At 47.4% G+C, this 19,907-nt stretch overlaps 6 protein-coding genes across 6 annotated transcripts; 3 read left to right on the forward strand and 3 right to left on the reverse strand.

The window, feature by feature from the left end:
- Window positions 1-168: 168 nt before the first annotated feature.
- Window positions 169-1,538, forward strand: GGS22DRAFT_76791 (uncharacterized protein). The gene is made up of 3 exons (XM_047968054.1): window positions 169-406; window positions 482-568; window positions 645-1,538. Exons 1-3 carry the CDS (start codon window positions 350-352, stop codon window positions 1,416-1,418), a joined length of 918 nt encoding a protein of 305 aa, XP_047815011.1. The 5' UTR covers window positions 169-349; the 3' UTR covers window positions 1,419-1,538.
- Window positions 1,539-1,816: 278 nt separating this feature from the next.
- GGS22DRAFT_197204 (Adaptor protein complex AP-1 gamma subunit) lies at window positions 1,817-4,915 on the reverse strand (the record flags this gene model as incomplete). Its single annotated transcript, XM_047965946.1, has 4 exons — window positions 4,373-4,915; window positions 4,121-4,309; window positions 1,968-4,056; window positions 1,817-1,903 (listed from the first exon to the last, which is right to left on the reverse strand). Exons 1-4 carry the CDS (start codon window positions 4,510-4,512, stop codon window positions 1,817-1,819), a joined length of 2,505 nt encoding a protein of 834 aa, XP_047815012.1. The 5' UTR covers window positions 4,513-4,915.
- Window positions 4,916-5,235: 320 nt separating this feature from the next.
- GGS22DRAFT_173551 (membrane-associated proteins in eicosanoid and glutathione metabolism) lies at window positions 5,236-6,637 on the forward strand. Its single transcript, XM_047962939.1, has 2 exons — window positions 5,236-5,662; window positions 5,889-6,637. The coding sequence occupies exons 1-2, from the start codon at window positions 5,628-5,630 to the stop codon at window positions 6,301-6,303; spliced, it is 450 nt and encodes a 149-aa protein (XP_047815013.1). The 5' UTR covers window positions 5,236-5,627; the 3' UTR covers window positions 6,304-6,637.
- A 3-nt stretch (window positions 6,638-6,640) lies between these two features.
- Window positions 6,641-8,602, reverse strand: GGS22DRAFT_173554 (uncharacterized protein). The gene is made up of 2 exons (XM_047962940.1): window positions 7,508-8,602; window positions 6,641-7,436 (listed from the first exon to the last, which is right to left on the reverse strand). The coding sequence occupies exons 1-2, from the start codon at window positions 8,467-8,469 to the stop codon at window positions 6,692-6,694; spliced, it is 1,707 nt and encodes a 568-aa protein (XP_047815014.1). The 5' UTR covers window positions 8,470-8,602; the 3' UTR covers window positions 6,641-6,691.
- A 1,728-nt stretch (window positions 8,603-10,330) lies between these two features.
- GGS22DRAFT_76829 (uncharacterized protein) lies at window positions 10,331-15,213 on the forward strand. Its single transcript, XM_047968055.1, has 2 exons — window positions 10,331-10,962; window positions 11,058-15,213. The coding sequence occupies exons 1-2, from the start codon at window positions 10,542-10,544 to the stop codon at window positions 14,945-14,947; spliced, it is 4,311 nt and encodes a 1,436-aa protein (XP_047815015.1). The 5' UTR covers window positions 10,331-10,541; the 3' UTR covers window positions 14,948-15,213.
- Window positions 15,214-15,293: 80 nt separating this feature from the next.
- GGS22DRAFT_173557 (uncharacterized protein) lies at window positions 15,294-17,734 on the reverse strand. The gene is made up of 2 exons (XM_047962941.1): window positions 16,729-17,734; window positions 15,294-16,677 (listed from the first exon to the last, which is right to left on the reverse strand). The coding sequence occupies exons 1-2, from the start codon at window positions 17,490-17,492 to the stop codon at window positions 15,480-15,482; spliced, it is 1,962 nt and encodes a 653-aa protein (XP_047815016.1). The 5' UTR covers window positions 17,493-17,734; the 3' UTR covers window positions 15,294-15,479.
- Between the last annotated feature and the right edge of the window lie 2,173 nt (window positions 17,735-19,907).

Raw genomic sequence — 19,907 nt, forward strand, 5'->3', positions numbered from 1 at the left:
TATGAATGACAATTGATAATAAATATGGGCTATCAACTAGGCGGGTAAGCTTAAGGGGTTATTACTAGGTATGTATACTTAGTACCTACTTACTACTAGGTACATACGGTAGGTAGGTACCTATGTCCTTTGTACCTATATTATATACCAACCCCGCTATCGTGTTGGGGTCTTACTACATCACTTTTAATACCTTGATATTTTCAACATCGTGCTAGAGCTCCAAGTTATCTATAACGTCCAAATACTCAGTCGAAGTTACACATTTCAATTAACCTTTCAATCTTAGCCGTTATATCACCGTACATTTGCGACGTTAGGTACCTACCTACCTAGATTGAGACTTAATATGGCTGCGGTAAAGACCGACCACCTACACCGGACGGCCGCGGAGCCGCGAGACAAGGTATGTTCCTCGTTGGGGGACGGAAGGAGGTGGGACCTTTGAAGCGCCAGATCAGCTGCTCATAAATATTTGGAGTCCCTGAATACTGTTACACTAGCCGAGATCATCGAGATCAACGATCAGGTCAGGCTGTTCCGCCTAGAACTTTCTGCTCCCCTTAGAGTATGCAAATATCTATCCCCTACTTCACCCTGGGTAAGCTCTTACTCTACTCACACGTTTTCTTCCCTTGCCGTAGTTCTTGCCAGGCCAGTGGCTCGACGTCTATGTACCTGGTGTCTCGAAGGCTGGCGGGTACACCATCACCTCACCCCCGTCGAGCGCACGCTCATCCACATCGCATGATCCTTCATCACCCCCTTCGCAACCTTACCTAGAACTCGCTGTTCAAAAGTCGCCCGATCCACCCGCAGCTTGGCTGTGGCAGGATCCCGACTCAATCACCTACTCCGAGCTTCGGGTTCGCGTCGGTGGTAGCTTTGTATGGCCGCCCCCAGGCATCAATACCAGAACCTTGCGAAAAGTGGTCTTCGTCGCCGGCGGCGTTGGCGTCAATCCATTTATGAGCATGCTGAGCAGCCTTGCCGAGAATGTTGGCTCGGACGATCCTCTCGAGGTACAGTTCCTGTATTCCCTGAGGCACGATGAGGGCCAGCCTAGACAAGCGCGGCGCCTGTTATTTGTCGAGAGGCTGGCTTCGATCTTCGCGTCTGGGAGAGTTAGGGGTCGGCTACAGTTGTTCCTGACGGGCTCAACCGGAGAAAGGGACGAGGAGGGTGTGATATCATGCGGAAGAGAGGAAGAAGGGGGGTATGATGTACGGTTTCGTCGTCGTAGAATGATAGTGGAAGATGTAGCCGCCGCCGCCGGCGACGCTTCCGAGAGGAGACTCGCCGTAGTTTACGTATGCGGCGTCCCAACTATGGCGGATGCCTTTGTTCAGAAACTTGCCGATCCACAGCACGGATTTGGCATGGAACCTCACCGGGTGCTCTGTGAGAAGTGGTGGTAGTCACGGCTCCTAGGGAATATGATCTCTATATGTAACTTTGAACGTCAATTCCCATCAATATCGGGATCTAATCCTAATTTATCGCCTTTATGTTCTGGCTGCCCGACACAAAACCCACGCTCGATATACACCCATTGAAGGGCGATCACATCATCACTCTATTGCATGATTGGATAAATGAAACTTTCACTATGACTGTAGATACTCGTACGTCGCACATTTGGATCACAATATTGATAATACAAGCTGAACAATGAGTAGCCATGGCACGTAGTATGGAAGTCACGTGAACATTCAGGTGACAAGAACACCGTCCCAGAGACCTACTTTCTCTTCGGAAGCGAACAGACTTGTGGTGAGAGTACAACCATGTCGCCTTTTATTGGTCTTTCTATCTGCTACGATGGCTCTGTCCATTTCACCTGATCCATGACCTGGCCTGCTGATGGGTGGGAGTAACCAATTCTCAACATTAAGCGGAGAGGCTATAATTGGCAAGTTAGCGGAATGCGACGAGCAAGAGATAGGAACATCACATGGAACACTTACTCCTTTACTTCCCGTGATCCTCATTACCTGGGTTGCTTCACCTCCGGGAGCGATGTCAGAGTTAGAGATGCTCATTAACTGGAGCTTCTGAGATTTTGGCACGGCTGCTTGTAAGCCCACACTAGAGAGCTGAGCACCGGAAGAGTTCCGGAAACGACCGAGAACCTGTATAGCTCCTTCAGCATTACGTTGCAGCTGGAGGGTAACATTGAGACCATTAGCGTCATAGCATGGAATACTACTCAGTGATGGGACTGCTACAGGCTGTTGAGGCGGAGGAGAATTAAGTGACGAGAGGTCACCTAGGCCAGAGCTAGCAGGGGCAGGACTTGGAGTTGAGCCCTGAGAGAAGAGATCCATAATTGACGCCGTGTTGCTGGATTGAAGTGGAGGAGATGCGGCTCCTTGCGGCAAAGTTGTACTACCACCGAGAATATCGGCGAGCAGATCAGTGTTGCTCTGGGGTCCGTTCGTAGGTGAGGCTATCGGCGTCGTGGTGGCATCCCCCATCAAATCGAGTAAATCCTGATCTGTCGTAGGCTTGGCAATAAGCCTTGACCTACGATTAGCGCCTTTCTTGGGTTTCTTGGTAGCCTCGCCAAGCACTCTAGACTCTTCCTTGATTTGCGGTGGTGGCATCTTCTCGAGCACGCCACGACGTATGTCATCGTACGAAAATAGGTTGCCGTACTCTACAGCTCTTTGTTGGACTTCAACATCCAAGCTGGTCTGATGAATCTGTAAAAGACGTTGAACGCGTTCCACCTGCGATGCATCAGATAGACGCGTACTCAGTTTGACAAGAGCCGTGACAATGTATTCGGTAGCTACTTGTGTGGCATAGCTGCTGTTCAAGATGGTGGTAAAAAGATCAATGATTTCGTGTTCCTTAACTTCTTGGACGAGTTCCTCTTCTTCATACTGCCCGCCTCTGAGAAGGGAATCCCCGTATTCGCCTATACACCACGCGCCTGCTTGAGTTAGGCTTTCTTGGGTGATGTCTTTCTTCAGATTTGTGTATAACTTCTGCACAGCGTACGTCTGGAGCTCTGGCGTCGTAGCCACGAGCCGGACAAAAGAGGCCATGATAGGTTCCTTGACATAATTCCCAGCGAGTGTAAGCACCCGTAACATAGTATCGATGTGCCATCGTTTGTTGGGAGAGTACCGGTCAGCAGCGATACCAATTTGACTAGTCATACTTGGCTTAAACTCGTTGTCCGCAACCTCAAGGAATGCAAGCAGTTCTCGAATGAGCACTCGCACGTTGCTTTCATTGATAAGGGTGAAGCTAAGGTCAAGAGCACGTCTTCTAATACTGATATCGGGGTCCCGTAGGCATTCAAGTATGGTATTCCGGTGGCGCTGGACAGCATTCGGCTCGATAGCAACAACCTTGATCAACGTGTTGAGAGCAACATATCGGATATTGTTGTCGCGATTAGAAAGGAACTTGCCGAGGATGTTCACGCCGAGAACTCTGAGCCCCGAGTCGGCCTCAATATCCAGGATAGTTCGAACGGCTTCATAAAGGATAGAGTTTCCTACATTCTTGGAAGAGTCGGTGTTGGTGGCGACTTGAGCAAGGATGTCATTAATCTGTTCGGTCCCTTCTGCATCGCCACGAACGAGAACTCGAAGTAGCCGAAGAATCTTCACCTGTAAAAAGGGATCTGTGATACCAGTGACATCATGCTCGGGGGCGTAACCAGACGTAGCAAGTCCCTTCAAAGTCCTCACCAATACTGGCACAAACTGCTTAAACTTGTCGATGATCCCTTCGTCGCTGCCCTCCTCCTCCTCCGCCTCGCACATGCTTGTGACTAATGTCAAGCCACACAGAAGCACACCATGATTTCTATCCGACAATAGCTGAGCAGCCTTCTCGACAAAATGTTCTTGGAGGTCTGGAACTTTTCGGCATATTCGCATAGCGCACAAGGCAGCCTTTCTCCGGATGTAAGGGTTTGCGGTCGATACCAACGTTTCGATTTCGGGGAATAGATCTCGGGACATTTCGATCGAGGCAATATTACCGAGGGTACAGAGAGCAAGACCCACGACATATTGGTTCGAGTGGCCCAGATCACTAATTTAGGGGAAGCTAGAATTAGCCTGGAGTAATATAGAGATCCTCTAGAGTTGCATCCTACTTTTTTAATGAGTTTGTAACTAGCGTGAGAACCTCCTGGTTCTCATCTAATAGCAAGCTTGTAGCTAAGTGACCGAGTCGCTTGTCGGCGAACCGTGGAGACGCAAGTAGTTTGATACATTCTATCTGACCAAAATGCGTTCTCTCTCCCAGGGTAAACAGGTACAGGAGCTTGGCTACGTTGTTGCGCCTATGGGTCAATGCCGGTCAGTAAAGGACCATTGCCTCGGGAATGCCGTTGCCTTAAGCGTACCTCACATTATGATCTCCACTTTCTTCGCGAAAACTGGCCCTGATAGCAGCACTCTCTTTCTGGATGACGGCTCGTTCGTCTGCAATGGTCTTCGCCGCACGCACATTGCGAATAAATTGCTTCACTGCAGAAGAAAGCATCAGTCTGCTAGTTCTAAGACATCTAGGAATGTTTGCTATCGACTATAGACGGAAGGGGGGAGGGAACCGGTGAAGGAAGACCCCCTTTTTAGTGTTGCAACTTACGAGAACTCATGATGAAGCTTCACGGGCCCTGAAAGGGCCTATTGAAATAGAATAGCCAGTTTTGGGCAAAATGGAAGCTGTGGGATGCAGATTGTCGAGTTTAGCAACGATGTGTTTCACAAAAATTCGTCGACAGTTGTTGTATGAATGGAGGATATCTAATCTTTCAAGGTTCCAAGGTTCAATGTTGTGTCCACCAGCTCGTCTCCATACCTCCAAGGTCCCTTCTCAAAGGCCAGTTTGACAGCCCTGCGCTTGCCTATACGTATGTACTAGGTACCACCTTGGAGCCTTGAAGTCTCTCCGTATTAATATGTACCTAGGTACCTACTAGTAGGTAATTTTGTGTCGGCATAAGAGCTACATATTTATCCGGTCGAATCTCGTTCTAGCCATCGCCTTAGTGGCATATCTATACTTAAATGCATAGACTCTATCTCACAATACCTATTCAACTACATACATACATAGTTTACGTTCTGTATATTCATATATTATTATCATATTATCATTAGGTTAGTCCGTATTAGTATCTTTTTCATTCTACGCGTCTCACCCGGCGACTTTTCGACGTTACATGTATCAACGGTGTGAAACGTCTTCCCGATGTACCGGCGCTCGGGAAGACGATCCTACCGCTAACCCAGTAGTTGACAAATATTTGGTAGAAAATTCACCGTGAAATGGCTATATCGAGTAGTATATTGCTCACATTCCCGCCGTAGGCACCTAGCTAGGCTGCTAGGTACGTATGAAGCCATGAATCGTGTACCTATCTTGGTTATGGATCGGATGAACTCTAGATATGGGAATAGGTAGGGATATGTAGGGACAATAGTAGCTGAGATCCATAAATAAGGGGGCAAAAGCGTTCCATCTTCACCTGTAACTCCATATTCTATAAAGTCCCTCAGGTTTTCTCCTTACAGACCTAGACAAATATAAATCGACCTTCAACAGACGGATCTGTTTCTCGCTAATTGTCATTACAATATTAAAATCATCCCACCATGGCTTCCTCTTTCCAAGTTCCCGGCGAGTATGGGTAAGTACCTAGGATTTGAGTTTTCTGTTTTCTGTTTTTTGGGGGGGTTTTGGGTTTTGGGTTTTTAGGTTTTTCTTTTTCCCTTTTTCCCGGGGAGGCGGTACCCAATATCTACACATCAGTGGTGAAATACCAGCATGCTATTTCTTTCTCATTTGATTGGCACTCCCAATGCATGTCCTGCCACCGGTAAAGATGTCTTGAAACTAATTTTTCCTTACTTTAGATACGTCCTCACTGTTGCGGCCTCGTCGTTTTTTATCAACACCCTCCACTTTGTCTTAACAGCCAAGGCGCGCAAGGCAAGCGGGTTGGGCTATCCGATTCCCTACGCGAGCAAAGAGCATGCCGAAAAGGATCCCAAAGCATACGCATTCAACTGTGCCCAGCGAGCACACGCCAACTACACGGAAAACTTGACGCCCTTTTTGGGTGCCCTCCTTATCTCCGGTCTCTATTACCCGACCGCCAGCGCCGCGCTTGGCGCAACTTGGGTTTTCGGCCGTTTCTGGTACGCTCTCGGTTACACATCGTTTGGTCCCCAAGGTAGACTGAAGGGGTTTACCTTGAGTGTGATCTCCGATACGGCTCTGAAAATTATGGCGGTCATTGCTGGTGTGAAGATGCTCCCGAGTGCGTAGACATCTTTTAAGTAGCGGTGCAGTATCGAGGGAGAAGATATAAATGAAAAGGGCGGATCATAGGATATATCTTCGTTTGTTTTTTTCCAAAAAAAAAATCAGCAATAAAGTTATCGGATTCCTGTAGTTTCACAGGTGTAACTAGGCATCGCTGGATTTTCATTTCCATCTCGTGTGACCTTGCTTTTCAGAATACCTACCATATACAGTGGGAGATACGTAATGCCGGAAGTGCTGAGTATGCGCATGTAGTATCCGGTGCATTATATACCATACTTACTAGGTACATATATGCTGCTACATAAACGTCAACCTAAATTGATTACAAAGCCACTCGCCCGTTAAAATATGTGCAAATTATATTCTTGGCTTCGATGAAGTTTACTTCCTACGTACATCCAATACATCGCCTCCGACGTCTCCTTCGAAGCTCTGTAATATCCTCGTTCTCCTCGGCCGCTGGAGTATTTTTTTTAGATGGATTCTCCCCAGATCTAGAATCATCCCAAGACTCGTGTCCGTTATTGCCAAGAAGGTAGTCCCCCAGATACTTCATTGCTTGATATAACTCTTCGCCAGTGGGGATGATATATTCGCTTGGAAGCAAGAAACCGTAGCTCCCAGTATCTCGTAATTTGATCTGATAGCTGTAACGAGCTCCCAATTCATGAAAAATATAGTCAATGGCGGAACCTCCGCCGGCCTCAACCCGCATTCTTTCTGCATTTGCTACGTTATCTGCACTTGCCACAGCCCCCTCACAAGCAGAAGTAGTAGTGTAGACTTCCCCGTTGGAGAGTCTCATATGCTTTGCTAGATTCATGGCTACCTCCTGTAGATTTTCAAGGTTTGGCGGGCGAACGGCACAAGAATAGGCATAGGGATATAGGACTTGCTGTGAGTATGAATGGAGGTCAAGATAAGCCACAAATTTCACACCCTTATCTGTCTCGTTCTTGGCCCAATCTGCTAGCTGAGCTGCTTCGACGGCTTCAAATGGTTGATAGCCACCAAAACTTTCAGAGCACGGCTCTGTCTGGTGTTGCGTAGCATCCCATCTATACCCGAAGGCGTGGTCTAGGTCAAACCCAGGGCAATATTGCATCTTAGTGCGCTGTCTAGACTTACGCCACCTTGAACAGAAAGTATTAGGATCATATATAAATTAAACTGTGGCAGGCTATAACGATAAAGGGGCACATACAGACGGTCGACGTCCCATGTATACTCATATCCATCGGGGTTTAGGACAGGAACGAAGACGATGTCAAAATGTTCCAGAATTTTGACTATCATCGGGTCCTCGTCAATAGACCTGATGAAGGACCAAGCGACATAATTCACCGTGGCCGGGGAGATCCATTCCCGTCCATGCATACCACCGGTAATGAGGATAGTGTCTTTGGGGCTTTTCGAGCCAGCCGGCATCGCGCTACTGGTAGGTATACCTACCCTTAATGCCGGTATATCGCGTCCTTCATATGACTTTCCAATGATAACCATGCGAACGAGACCACGGCCCCTAAACATAGAGTCTAATAGCTTCATCCAGGTGTTAATAACTGAGAGAGGCTGATAATCGTGAAAGAAGATATCATCGACCCCTCGCTTCTTAGGCGCAGGGATGTCGTTTGTGGGTGTGATGCCCCAATCATTGGAGGAGGATTGGACGATGGAGTGAGAGGGCGCATCTGACGGATATGTGGCAGCGACAGCACGAGCCAGGTCAGGAATCAGGACGAAGTGATTATCGTGTAGAGAGGGCGGGAGGATACCCATCAACGGGCGGATGCGACGGGCTTCAATGCGTATATCAGTATAATTATCTGTGAAATCCCAAACATCGATCAGCATCTGGTCAATGGCCTTTCTCAAGGCCGCCTCGTGTGCGCTTGTTGAAACATTGAACCGTATTACAACTTCGTTTTCATATCGTTGCAAATTTCGTAGGAGCTTCGGGTGGGTATCGAGCCATTGATTTAGATTTTTTCTAGACTTTTTCGAAGTCCAGGTAAATGGAAAGTTGAGTAGACGGTTCATATATGAATGTCCGTTATGGCGTTGGGAGGGAGTGGCTTGCGGAAGACTTGTTGCATTGGAGGGAAGGCATATCAGGAACAGTAAGAGTAGACCTAGTATAGAGCTTCGGCGGAAGAAGAAGCCCATCGTGATAGAAGCCCTATAATAGGCAGAGACTCGGGAAGGGGGGGCTTGAGTTTAATGTGACGTCGTAAGACATAGAGATGAATTGAGTCTACGGCCATGTCTATCCTAAAATTCTCAAATGTCGAGGTTTAAGATAGCTGCCTACCTACATAGGTACGTATTGATAGTAATTAGGTGTCTATCTGACTAGGTACCTACTACATCAATATAGTAATACGTACCTATGTACATACAATATAATACCTTACCGCCTTGGGGGGGGTTGTCTTTACCGTTACTTTTCCGTTCATTAAATATCGACCGTATTTATGCGGTTTTATGCAATGAATAGCTCCTTATTCGAACGTTCGAAATTTGATTGGCTTATCCTTTGAACCATATTCATACGGCTCTTTCCTAAAACGCTCATAAATCTAGTAACGCTAACCTAATTGAATCGTTGTTTCCTCGCTCAGCCAATTGAATCGTATATATTCAGTTCAATCTGACTTGAACCGCTCAGTCCTTGAGCGCTCTAATTTTGAACCGCTAATGCAATATCATCACGTGCACCGGCCCATTTTAGGTTAAAAGCCCCCGCTTTTTAGGTTGGTCATATACTAAAACAGAACCTTATTCACTTACGCGTAGTATTTGCATGTATGTAAACCTTGTAGTCCCAGTAGTCAAGTGGCAATGCGACCGTAGCTCATCCAATTAAAATCAGTAAAACCCATAGTTCGAGTGTGAGTATGTCCAAAAACTGTGCAATTGAACTGTGTAACCTGAATAATCCGAATGATCCAAGTATTACTCCCATATAAATAGTATGGGAGTAGTACTTGGAAATATCTTTTTTCTTTTATTTCGCTTAAATGCTTAGCGGCTCAAAAATTTGAACCGCTCAATAGATCGAACCGTTCAAAAGGTATTTTGACGGCTTATCTTAATTGGAGCGTTTAATATTTAGGATGTTTAATTTGAGCGAGTTAGTCCAGATTTAGAACGTTCGAACTTTAATGAGTCGTATTATTGGCTGGAGCCGAAGCTAAAATTTTGCGCGCAACGTTCCATAAACTTAATTGAACCGCTCATATTTTGAACTGTACATTTACCGCATATATACGGTTAAATGAACCCCGGGAAAACGCCAAGGTACCCAGGTCCTAGATACCTATGTATATACCAAGGTATACATGAGTACCTATATATGTGCCAAGTAAATTTTCCACTCCATGCATCGACCAGTTTCTATCCATTTAATATTAATAAGAGGTACGAGGCACAATATGAGGTAGGTTCCTGTGTACAATATGTACATAGAATCTAGATGCATATGTAGGTAGGATGTGTGTACATAGCTAACCCGAACTCACTATTTTAGGTAGAGACTTGGCAGTTTTGGGGCTCTCGGCGGGGAGGTGGAAGGGACCCAGGTAGTGAACCTGGAAAGACCCAAGGGGTCCTAACCAACTTTTAATTGTTTCTAGTGCACCTGGCGACCTGCGCAATCTACTTGCCTGCAGAAATATGTAGCAAAACTTATTACATACACTGCCTACAACAAGTACCTACCAACTGTACCGCGAGCCCAAAACCTACACTTGACATTTCACGAAGTATGCATATCCTCTCAATGGGCTTACTTTGATCGATCGATTGCCGATTGATATATCCAAACCAACCCAATTCGATTCAGTGTCTATATAGCCAACAATAAACCTGCCTTGTAGGAGATTGCAGTACTCGTTTTCAGCTTTGCTGTCTCGGTCAGCCAGTTAAAACGTCCTGGATCTAACAGCTTCGGCGACAGGAATCCGTCCAGAAAAGATTCTTCTGTCACCTTTCGCTCTCGCTCCCGTCCCCTTGGACAAAACCAACGCCATCTACTAATATTTCGTCTTCTCTCGCCGCCCTCTCTTCGCAACCCCCTTCGCAACCCCCTTCGCAACCCTCATCGGAACAATGGGCCTTGACAGTTGCAATTCTTGACGTGATGACCATCGGTTGTTGTTGCTAGGTATATGCCCCATCGCAAGTTGGATTCCTAGCTAGTCCCATTTTTAGACGGAGACCACCCATCGTCTATCACAATGCCTTTTCTACGCCGTCGCGGCGTTAATGCCAGCGACACCGACATGAGAAGGCACACGATTCTCGTTGACCCAGCACCTGTGACTCCTAAGCCGCTTTCGCGTAGGCTTCAACCAGAAGCGTTGCTGAGCCCCGACGCTACCGCGAAGAACGGAGAAGAAACGACGGATGGTGCTTCGGGCGAGCATCGAGATGGTAACAAGTCCTCCGTCGACACATTGGCCACATCTTCGACCTCGATGTTCCCAAGTAGGGAAAGCGAAGACCCGTATAGTCGGCCGGAATCTCCTCCTATCCAGGACGAATCGCCGAAACATCGCAGGTTCAGCATGCTAAGGTTTCGCAATGCTTCTGATTCTCAATTATCGGCTCGGTTAAAACAGCAGCAGCAAGCTGAAAAGCTACCTCCTATGCCACAACGTAAGTCGACAATCCTACCACCTTGCTAGTGGTCCAGAATTTTGAAGATCTTGGCTTGTCTTGGATTCGCTCGCTCACCTTACCATTCTACCTAGCTCCCTCCATCATCACGACAGCGCCTACCATAGATATAGATATGCAGGCCAAGAAGCAGCCTCGTATGAAAATACCTATACGAATGCGCCGGTCTAGCGACCTCCCTAGAGGCGACCAAGAGCTCCCACTTAGACTCATAAATTCCGTAACGGCTAAGAAGGACAAGAAAAAGCCATTGTACGAGCGAGCAATGTCATCGTCAAGCAAGCAGACAGTGACATTTGAAGAGCCCACCAAACCTGGGACGTTGAGTACAACGTATACCAATACCGATGACCAGAACACTACCTTGGCTCCTCCGGTCGAACGTTTATCTGAATCATCTAGGTCTGATAGTAGCCTAAACGAACACGCCATCCTTACACAACAAGCTGGATTGAATCCGACCTCCTTCTTCCGTCTTCGCCGCAAACAGAAACAACCCGAACCACTATTTCCACTATCGCATCTCCCTCAGCGATCTAAGACGCCCGCTCTACCTGGGACGGCTTCTTCTGTCCCGCGCACATCAATTTCTTCTCGTCCTTCTAATGCCACGACCGAATTTTCCCGCCCATCTACCGGACACGATGGTTCAACGCCATTAGCTTCTCCTTCTCACTTTGCGGGATACCCTGGGAAGCATTCAGGGTCTCCAGCCACGGCATTGTTCAGACCTACATCTAGGAACTCTGGGCAGTCATCCCCAACAAGGGTACATCTGACCCTGAGGGGAAGATCTTCTACAATGAGCTCCCTCGGCGAGAGCTTCATTGACGATCGCCAAACCCCGGGAACCACCCGAACTTCGTCGTCTACCGGCCGGAAAAGTTTCGGTGATCTTTTGGGTCTCAGCCGGATACGACAAAATCCTGATAGCCTGCGGCATGGGAGTTTAACACCGGCGACACCAGGTTCCAATACTTCGAAGAACAACTCGCTTCAGATAAACAGGGAGCCGATTATTCTACCTGAGCGCCGGGAAGACGATACCCCGGCCAAATACCTAGCGCGTATAGAGGAGGTGCTCAGCCGAGGAGTCATCGCTAGTGCTCTATCTAAAGAGAACGATCCATTTTCCGCAGCGGTACTGCGGAGTTACATGCGTACCTTCAGCTTTTTTGAAGAACCTATGGATATGGCTATCCGTAAACTTCTAATGGAAGCCGAACTCCCCAAGGAAACACAGCAGATCGATCGTTGCTTGCAAGCCTTCGCAAATCGCTACCACGAATGCAATCCCGGGATCTACTCTACTCCAGATCAAGCGTATTTTATAGCATTTTCCCTTCTTATATTACACACCGACGTATTCAACAAGAACAACAAGTACAAGATGCAGAAGGCTGATTATCTGAAAAATACTCACGGTGAAGGTATTTTTGATGATATACTCGAATGCTTCTATGACAATATTAGCTATACTCCGTTTATTCACGTTGAAGATGATCTTGCTCTGAGCGGTGAACGAGCCGGTAGCTTGAGGTCGAAGAAGAAAAACATATTTCCCAACACTACGACGGAGACGCTCCGAAGGTCGAAAGATCCGATTGATCCATATACATTGATTATAGATGGGCGACTAGATACCCTTCGACCGCCGCTGAAGGACCAGATCCCGTTAGAGGAACATTATAGTTATCTAGGCACTGCTAACGAATTAAACTTGAAAGAGCTGCAAACTACGTTCTTCAAGACTGGGGTTCTTCAGATCGTATCCGCACGATCCCGCCCTGACGCTTTCATGACGGAGAAGACGGCAAATAACCCCCAAGAAGCCCATCCCGGTATCGTGGATATCAAGGTCACAAAAGTCGGCCTGTTATGGCGCAAAGACCCTAAGAAAAAGAAGACGCGATCACCATGGCAGGAATGGGGAGCAATTTTGACGGGTGCTCAATTATACTTCTTTCGCAATACAGCATGGATCAAGAACTTGATGCATCAGTACGAGATGCACGTCAGGTCGGGGCATGATGGTATCCCACTAATCTTCAACCCGCCAATTGAACAGTTTAAACCTGACGCTCTAATGTCAACCCACGGCGCAGTCGCTCTGTGGGACAACAGTTATAAAAAGCACAAGAACTCCTTTATATACGTCAGGCATGGTGGACTAGAAGAAGTACTGCTTGCTCAGAACGAGGAGGATAGAAATGATTGGCTTGCCAAACTGAACTACGCTGCCGCTTTCAGGACATCCGGCGTCCGAATGCGAGGGGTCGTAGGTGGCAATTACGAAGGCCAGAGTCGGCGTGCCATTAGGAGATTAGACAGCACCGACGCGACGCAGTTGATTCAAACTCCTAGCGGGGAAGTTAGCATCAATCGGGGCCGAATCGATCACCAGATGGCTCGTGACATCCTCGTTGCTCGTCGTGAAATAATACGTAACAAGATTGACGAGGCTGACGAGAAACTTCAACTTGCGTATAAACTCCTTGAGACGCAGTTGAGAAATGCTAGGCATCTATTAATCTTGGCCCCAATCCAAGACAAAACCAGGGACCAGGTTCGAGGAGGTGCTGCCAAGATCATCGCCCAGCTAAAGTGGTCTCGAACCGAAATTTGGAGACTAAAATGTCACCGTGACATTCTAGCTCTGGATCTTGAGGAAGAAAAAGAGGTCAATGGTGAGCTGGATGAGGATGGGTTCGAAATCAATCCATCCGCCGAGAGGCCATTTTCTGCAGACAAGGACTCCCGGGCGAGCTCTCATAAATTTCAACAACAGGACCCGCGATCTCCAGCCCCGCTTTCGTTAGCCCAGTCATCGGCGTCTGTGAACCAGATGGATGGAGACTCGCCAGAAATGGAAGACTTTCAAACGCCGCCAACCAGTGCCGTTGATCCGCTATTCCACAACGCTCAACCTTCACGAGATGTACCCCCCGTCGGTTACGATCATCTCGGCACTAGAAAAACATCGGTCTCGAGCGCTGCTTCGTCGTCAAAACCAGCTGCAATATCTACCCCGCCCCGAAAAGCGTCAAGCCCCATCATTGGACAAGACAAAGATGCAATCGACGAACAAAGTGAAGATGACGAGGGCGAGCGTCAAGTCCTTGAGCAGGCAGGCCTTTTTGAGATGGAATCCGTCCGTTCATCTGGTCATAAGCGTAGTTCTTCCGGCAAAGCTCACGATGATAGTCCCGATCGACCTATACGCGCAAGCGTCCCGGCTTTAGACAAGGATGGGCTTGATCGAAGCAAGATGCGCCGCAGCCTCCAACGAACACTCAGAGATGGCGCGGGCCACCTATCACATCACCGCAGCAGAAAAGGCAAGGATTCCGCATCGAGTGGCGGCATGTCGGACGAAACCGTTCGGGAAAATGAGGTATTAACTCGTGGCACTGGGAGCTTTACCGTACATGGTAAGAAGGCATCTGTCATCAACTTTGGCAGCGAACTGCAAAGTATGTCAACCGACGATCGTATAAGACAACGCAAACAATCATACCAGAGCGACGAGCATGGCCTAGTGTCACCAGCTAGTATTGACGATTTCCACTCTCTCCTCGGGGATGTCCGTGAGCGGTCCGATCGGCGGGGGTCGGGCGCTAGCGCGAGCACGGCGACGGCTCGGTCTTTCCGTGAGTTGCACCGGAAATATTCGTCATCGAGAGGTCACCGCCTCGCCTCGGGAGGCTTGACAGTCCCATCCGATGAGGATAGCGACGCAGCCGTCAGCTTTTCAGATGGTCGAAGATCACCCTTACCACCTCTAGATGACGAAGACGAAACTCCGGGCATGGAACCACCGACGCAAGCCCGGTTCTATACACCCGAACCCCCTAGCTCCCCTACCCAGCAGAAAGCATCAGAGGTGGCAGAGGAAAACGACGAAGATGCTTCTCAGGAAATCGAGCGACTGCCCAGCCCCGTGATCCAAACAGTCAGCGCGTAGTATCTGCAGCTGGTCGTTGACCAGGCTGATGTAGCAATTAGTTCGGTTGTGAGAGAAATGATTTGTTGCCACCATTGCGTAGGAGTTTTTAGAGATCGGGTTGGCAGGCAAGCTGGGAAGGCACTCGAATTGCAAACATTCAAAGGAGATGACACAACTTAACATAATATGTACTGGTAGAAGAGGGCGACAATGCTCGAAGAGAAGAGATGCTTCAGAACAACCTCACCGGTATTAGGTACTTTTTCGGTAAGTCCTTAAGGGGTTGAAGCGTTGTGGCGATGCTGTATATACGTGGGGAATTTTTAACAGCACTCATTTATGTCTAGATTCATGTGTCGTGCTTATACGTCCTATAGAGATGTATTAATCCAACCTGCCTTGGCATGGATATTTATGCCATTTCGGTACCCCAGATGACCTGCATTGAATTACGTTACAAAGACCCCCAGCCAAATTATATTAGCTATCAGGCCTTTTCCCCCATAGGACCATCGAGTCGGTGCCAAATTTCCCCAGCACAATTTGGTTCCTATTTCTTACCCTTCTTCTTCTTTTTACCTCCCTGCACGCCAGGTGCCTTTTCTACCTTAACAGCACCGGCACCACCCACGAGCTCTAACGTCTCTTCTTCTCTAACAACACCGCCCTGTGTGATTTCTTGGGCTCGCTTCTTCCCCTTCTTCCCCTTTGGCCTATACGTGCTACGGTCGCGAAGAGGAAGCCATCGTTCCGGGTCGGGTTGTTTACCCTCTTCATAGTTCTTGGGCAGGCGAGTCTTTCGGCGGCGCTTTGTAGCCTTTTCGGGTTCGCGCTCTGCCAGCCTCTTCTTACTCGCCGATAAGGGAGTCGGGACTGAAGCGACCCCAGCATTCACAAGCTCCTGGATATTGACCCCGGCAATGAGCTTTTCTACGGGCGTGATGCTCAGTAGATATGGCTCAATCTTGGCATAATCATTGTTCGCAAACGAGGCCACAAGCCCTGCAACTGCCACTGGATCTTTTTCGGATCTAGCCACTAAGGTCTCAAAAGTTTGGCCGGCAGAAGCAATGTCTTGATGATTAGGGGACCTGAGAAGCTCTACACCAGCTTCGCGCAGGAGAGATGAGGCAGACTCTTTCGATTTGGAGCGCCAGTATGCGGATGCCTTTGCCAATTCAGAACGGGCGGAATTTTGCCGACCTTGTAGTCGATACAGCGCCACAGTCGCAGCGACAAGTCCGGGGGCGAACCGAACTTCTCTGTGATCAGGAGTCGATTCCGCATCAAGCCGCTTTAGGAAGACGTCTAGGAGGCTCAGCGCCGGTCCAAGATTGTTCGCCTGCATGTGAAGCTGGATGATTGTTAATAGAAGCCCAATGTCAGTTGGGCGTTTCTCGAGAAGAGGTAATATTTCCCTTAGGGTCTCTGTACTAGTCTGCATATGGATATGAGCTGCAGCAGCGATGACACCAAGGCCTGCGGTTTCCACAGATGCTGTAGGCAATGGACTCTCCATAATTAACTTCGACGTAGAAGCCTCAATACCATCGAACTTTTGGGTTTGTAGATCTAAAGCATACTCATTACGTCTTAAAACCGACGCTTGATACTCAAAAAGCTTGTCACCACCGGACAACTTCGTGGTCGATTGGAGGAGACGCTGTGTAAGGAAAGGATTCCTTCCAACGACGCCGATGGCAACCTGGTTGTTCTGCGCAACAGCTCTTGTCGGTGCCTCTGGAATTCTAAATGATGTTAACACACGGTCGCCGAGTAGGAAATATGGGGTTTCTCACTCAGATGGCACTATAGATTTATGCAGAGCTACTGCCTCTGCCTCCTTACCCAATCTCGTGAGGACGTAGGCATGTTGGACTAGGATGGGCAGGAGCTCGGCCTTCTTCTCGTCGGCAGATAAGTCCTCGCTAGCCTCACAAAGGTCTTGCGCGCGTTTAAGGAATACGGAGGCGCGGGTCAAGTCACCTCTTGCTATGCAAGTGCAAGCAGCGTTATAGGCGGTTTCGAAAGCTTCGAGATGATCCCGCGATGACTGCCGTTCATGCTCTTCTAATATATGGCCAAGGCCGTTCCACTCCAGCTGAGCATTTGTAGCTAGAAAGTTTATTTTCAGATCATTTTCCTCTCCGGGTAGACCACCCGATCCTTGTGAGAGATGGCGATAGGTTTCGGCAGCATCTGAGAATCTCTCAGCGCGGTAAGCAATCTGAGCGGCGAGGTGGCGCGAGGCGCGAGATGATTTAGAAGAACTTGGGGCTATGTCGAGAGACTTTCCCGCATCCTCGAGCTGGCCCAACTTGTAAAGCGCATACGATTTCTCGAAGCGACATTCCTTCTCCAAGCCATCCCCACCTTCAGCTATAGCTCGGAGAGCATCGTCAAAGCGATCTAGCTTCAAAAGAGCAACTATGCGGGTGCGCTGTGCATTGATGTCTTGTTTAGAGGATTTTATAGCCGCGTTGGCAGCTTTCAGTATCTCGTCGTGGTCTTGGATGGTTGAAGCGCGTAGGAGTGATGTGAGAGCGGCAGCGGGGTTCGCCATGGTCACAGAGAGAAAAGCCTAGGCCTACAGTGATTACAATCGGGTATCCAACATGTGTGAGTAGAGTTCGACCTTTTTCAACTTTCCTGGCTTGATATGGGAAGAGTGGGAATAATTCCATGTGAGATAACTACCTACAGTAGGTAGGTCAACTGGTGGGTAGGTGATTATTTGTACATTGAAGTCTTAGTAGGTATCAATTGATGCGTTTTTAGTGGTGGGGTTGTCAAGTGCTCCATCACTCTAAGTACTATGTATCTGTCTTACCTAAGTAAATTACACTAAACTTTACTAATGAGGGTACAATGGACACTATGATAATTTTGTGGGATGAGAAAATAGGTAGGTAGCTGCCTACATGTAGGCAGGTAGTTGACCCGTTATTATGTATCCCAAGAGAACCTTCTGTTACATTAGGTAGGTAAGTACTAATGTACTGGGTAGCACTTGTGCGCGTGGTTTTGGGCTCGAGTTCATTAAAAGCGATGCTTCAAAATGAAGGTGCTCAGGCTGCCTCATATTGAGCAGTGCCTACCTAGGTAGAGATGATAAATCTAGCAGCCTTATTCTAGAATGAGTAGAACGTTAGGCAACGCTATTACTAACAAGACTTCGGATGTTTTGTCCTTGTCATGTCTAGAATGTAAGTTATAGGTATTTGCGATATCCATTCTCATTACTTACTATCTCTAACATTTTTCATGGACAGTTTGAGCTTTTCTGAGATGACGAGTTATCTAGAATTTCTATTTATTATAACGTTAAGTACCTCTAGGTAGGTAATCGAGTTGATCTGATAAATCTCGGCAACGCAACCCGAACTGGCAGGCTACTATATCAAGTAGGAGATTAGGAGCTTACATAGATAGGTAGCTTATCAACTTAAGAAAATGGTGACAAGAAGCACTAGGATGATGAATAACCCAAAAACAACATTAAATGCTCGAGTGCTCGGCGTGGGGGTAGGGGTTTACCTAGATACACAGGTATCTATATTTACTTATCACATATATGTATGTATCCACCTGCATACATCCGTACTGGGCTGGTATGCAATATTACCATGTAGATGCCTTCTACCTAGGTAGTATTACCTAAGTCTTAACGTAGGTATTTTATAATGTTTGAATAACAAGATCATTACTATCATGACTATACACTTCCTAGTAGGCACATATGTAGGTACTAGGCAGGTATAACGAGATATCTTACTAGGTATTACCTGCATGTATGTACATATAGCTATGTACCTACATATAGGTCCCTTTATTCCTTTATAGGATCCATACTAGTTACATGTACCTACTATTTATCTATCCTAGTACATAGATACCTACATATGTAGGTATCTTACTACTAATCATAGGTGTGTATTATAGTTGTGGTGTTGCACGAGGGTTGATGCTGATGTTGGTCTACTTATACATCGCCTGGATGCTGACACGTCTGGGATATTCATCCCGGATATCCATCACTATTTTACATTGTACTTACCCAGTACTCTTGTCACTCTCGCTATTAAAAAAATTAGGGTGACGGTCGCTTGGGTCGGTTAGATATCCGTCATTCTATCCAGGCTGCCAGGTAAAAGTATGTATCTCAAGTTGTTGCGTATTGCGCAGGTCGGCGCACGCCATAGGTAACGCAAGTAAGATGCACACAAGACGACGCGGATGAAGTATTCCGTATAAATATAAATCTATACTTAGGTACATATGTAGTATGTAGTCAGTATCATAACAACATTTACAGATGATATCTATTTACATCAAATTTGAAAAGGACGATATGCAGACATTTAGACATTTAGACTCACAAGTTTTCACACCGGTTGTGATTACATACTCACCGGTCGATTTTCATCACTTTTCATTTATACCCTTATGGCTGCGTTTCCAATGACAGAAGACTCTTCTGCGTTAGCTAAGGTAGTATACACTAGTAAGACGACATCTGGATGTTGTAAAGTATGGGTTGCGGTCGCATTTTAGGTATACTATGTACATGTAGACATACATGTAAGTATCTATTCCAGAAGAGGTGTGGGGGGGTCCAGATGGGAACAGCCGGACCAATTAAGGATGCCCAGTTGTTCCCGTCCTAACTGTTCTCAGCTCTTTCCACCCGTGTCTGCTTATCGGTTCCCACCAGTCAACTAAAGAGAGAAAAGAATAACCCCCACAGAGAAAGTTGTTCATCCCGCCCCCGTTCGACCTCTAGATCAAGAACCCGCGGCAAATCCCTGATATCCCTGTGGCATTGTGGCTTTTACATACTTCCAGTTGCAGACCTCATGCTGCTGAATCACCAATGACTCTTTGCAGGGATTATAATCGAATCTCTAATGATTGATTAAAGTCGCAGCAAAGACTCTACTTAGCAGCACATGTCAAATCTTCCATGGTTCTACCAGAC

Source organism: Annulohypoxylon maeteangense (assembly GCF_022496945.1).
Source record: "Annulohypoxylon maeteangense strain CBS 123835 unplaced genomic scaffold GGS22scaffold_21, whole genome shotgun sequence".
NCBI classification, from domain to species: Eukaryota; Fungi; Ascomycota; class Sordariomycetes; order Xylariales; family Hypoxylaceae; genus Annulohypoxylon; species Annulohypoxylon maeteangense.

Bases quoted from the DNA above. Each gene is read 5' to 3' on its own strand.
- GGS22DRAFT_173557 (XM_047962941.1), bottom strand. From the start codon at position 17,492: ATGGCGAACCCCGCTGCCGCTCTCACATCACTCCTACGCGCTTCAACC. The intron at 16,678-16,728 runs GTGAGAAACCCC...AACATCATTTAG, and splicing joins AAATCTATAGTGCCATCTGA to AATTCCAGAGGCACCGACAA.
- GGS22DRAFT_173554 (XM_047962940.1), bottom strand. From the start codon at position 8,469: ATGGGCTTCTTCTTCCGCCGAAGCTCTATACTAGGTCTACTCTTACTG. The intron at 7,437-7,507 runs GTATGTGCCCCT...TTTCTGTTCAAG, and splicing joins ACATGGGACGTCGACCGTCT to GTGGCGTAAGTCTAGACAGC.
- GGS22DRAFT_76791 (XM_047968054.1), top strand. From the start codon at position 350: ATGGCTGCGGTAAAGACCGACCACCTACACCGGACGGCCGCGGAGCCG. The intron at 407-481 runs GTATGTTCCTCG...AAATATTTGGAG, and splicing joins CCGCGGAGCCGCGAGACAAG to TCCCTGAATACTGTTACACT. The intron at 569-644 runs GTATGCAAATAT...CCCTTGCCGTAG, and splicing joins AACTTTCTGCTCCCCTTAGA to TTCTTGCCAGGCCAGTGGCT.
- GGS22DRAFT_76829 (XM_047968055.1), top strand. From the start codon at position 10,542: ATGCCTTTTCTACGCCGTCGCGGCGTTAATGCCAGCGACACCGACATG. The intron at 10,963-11,057 runs GTAAGTCGACAA...CATTCTACCTAG, and splicing joins GCTACCTCCTATGCCACAAC to CTCCCTCCATCATCACGACA.
- GGS22DRAFT_173551 (XM_047962939.1), top strand. From the start codon at position 5,628: ATGGCTTCCTCTTTCCAAGTTCCCGGCGAGTATGG. The intron at 5,663-5,888 runs GTAAGTACCTAG...TCCTTACTTTAG, and splicing joins CAAGTTCCCGGCGAGTATGG to ATACGTCCTCACTGTTGCGG.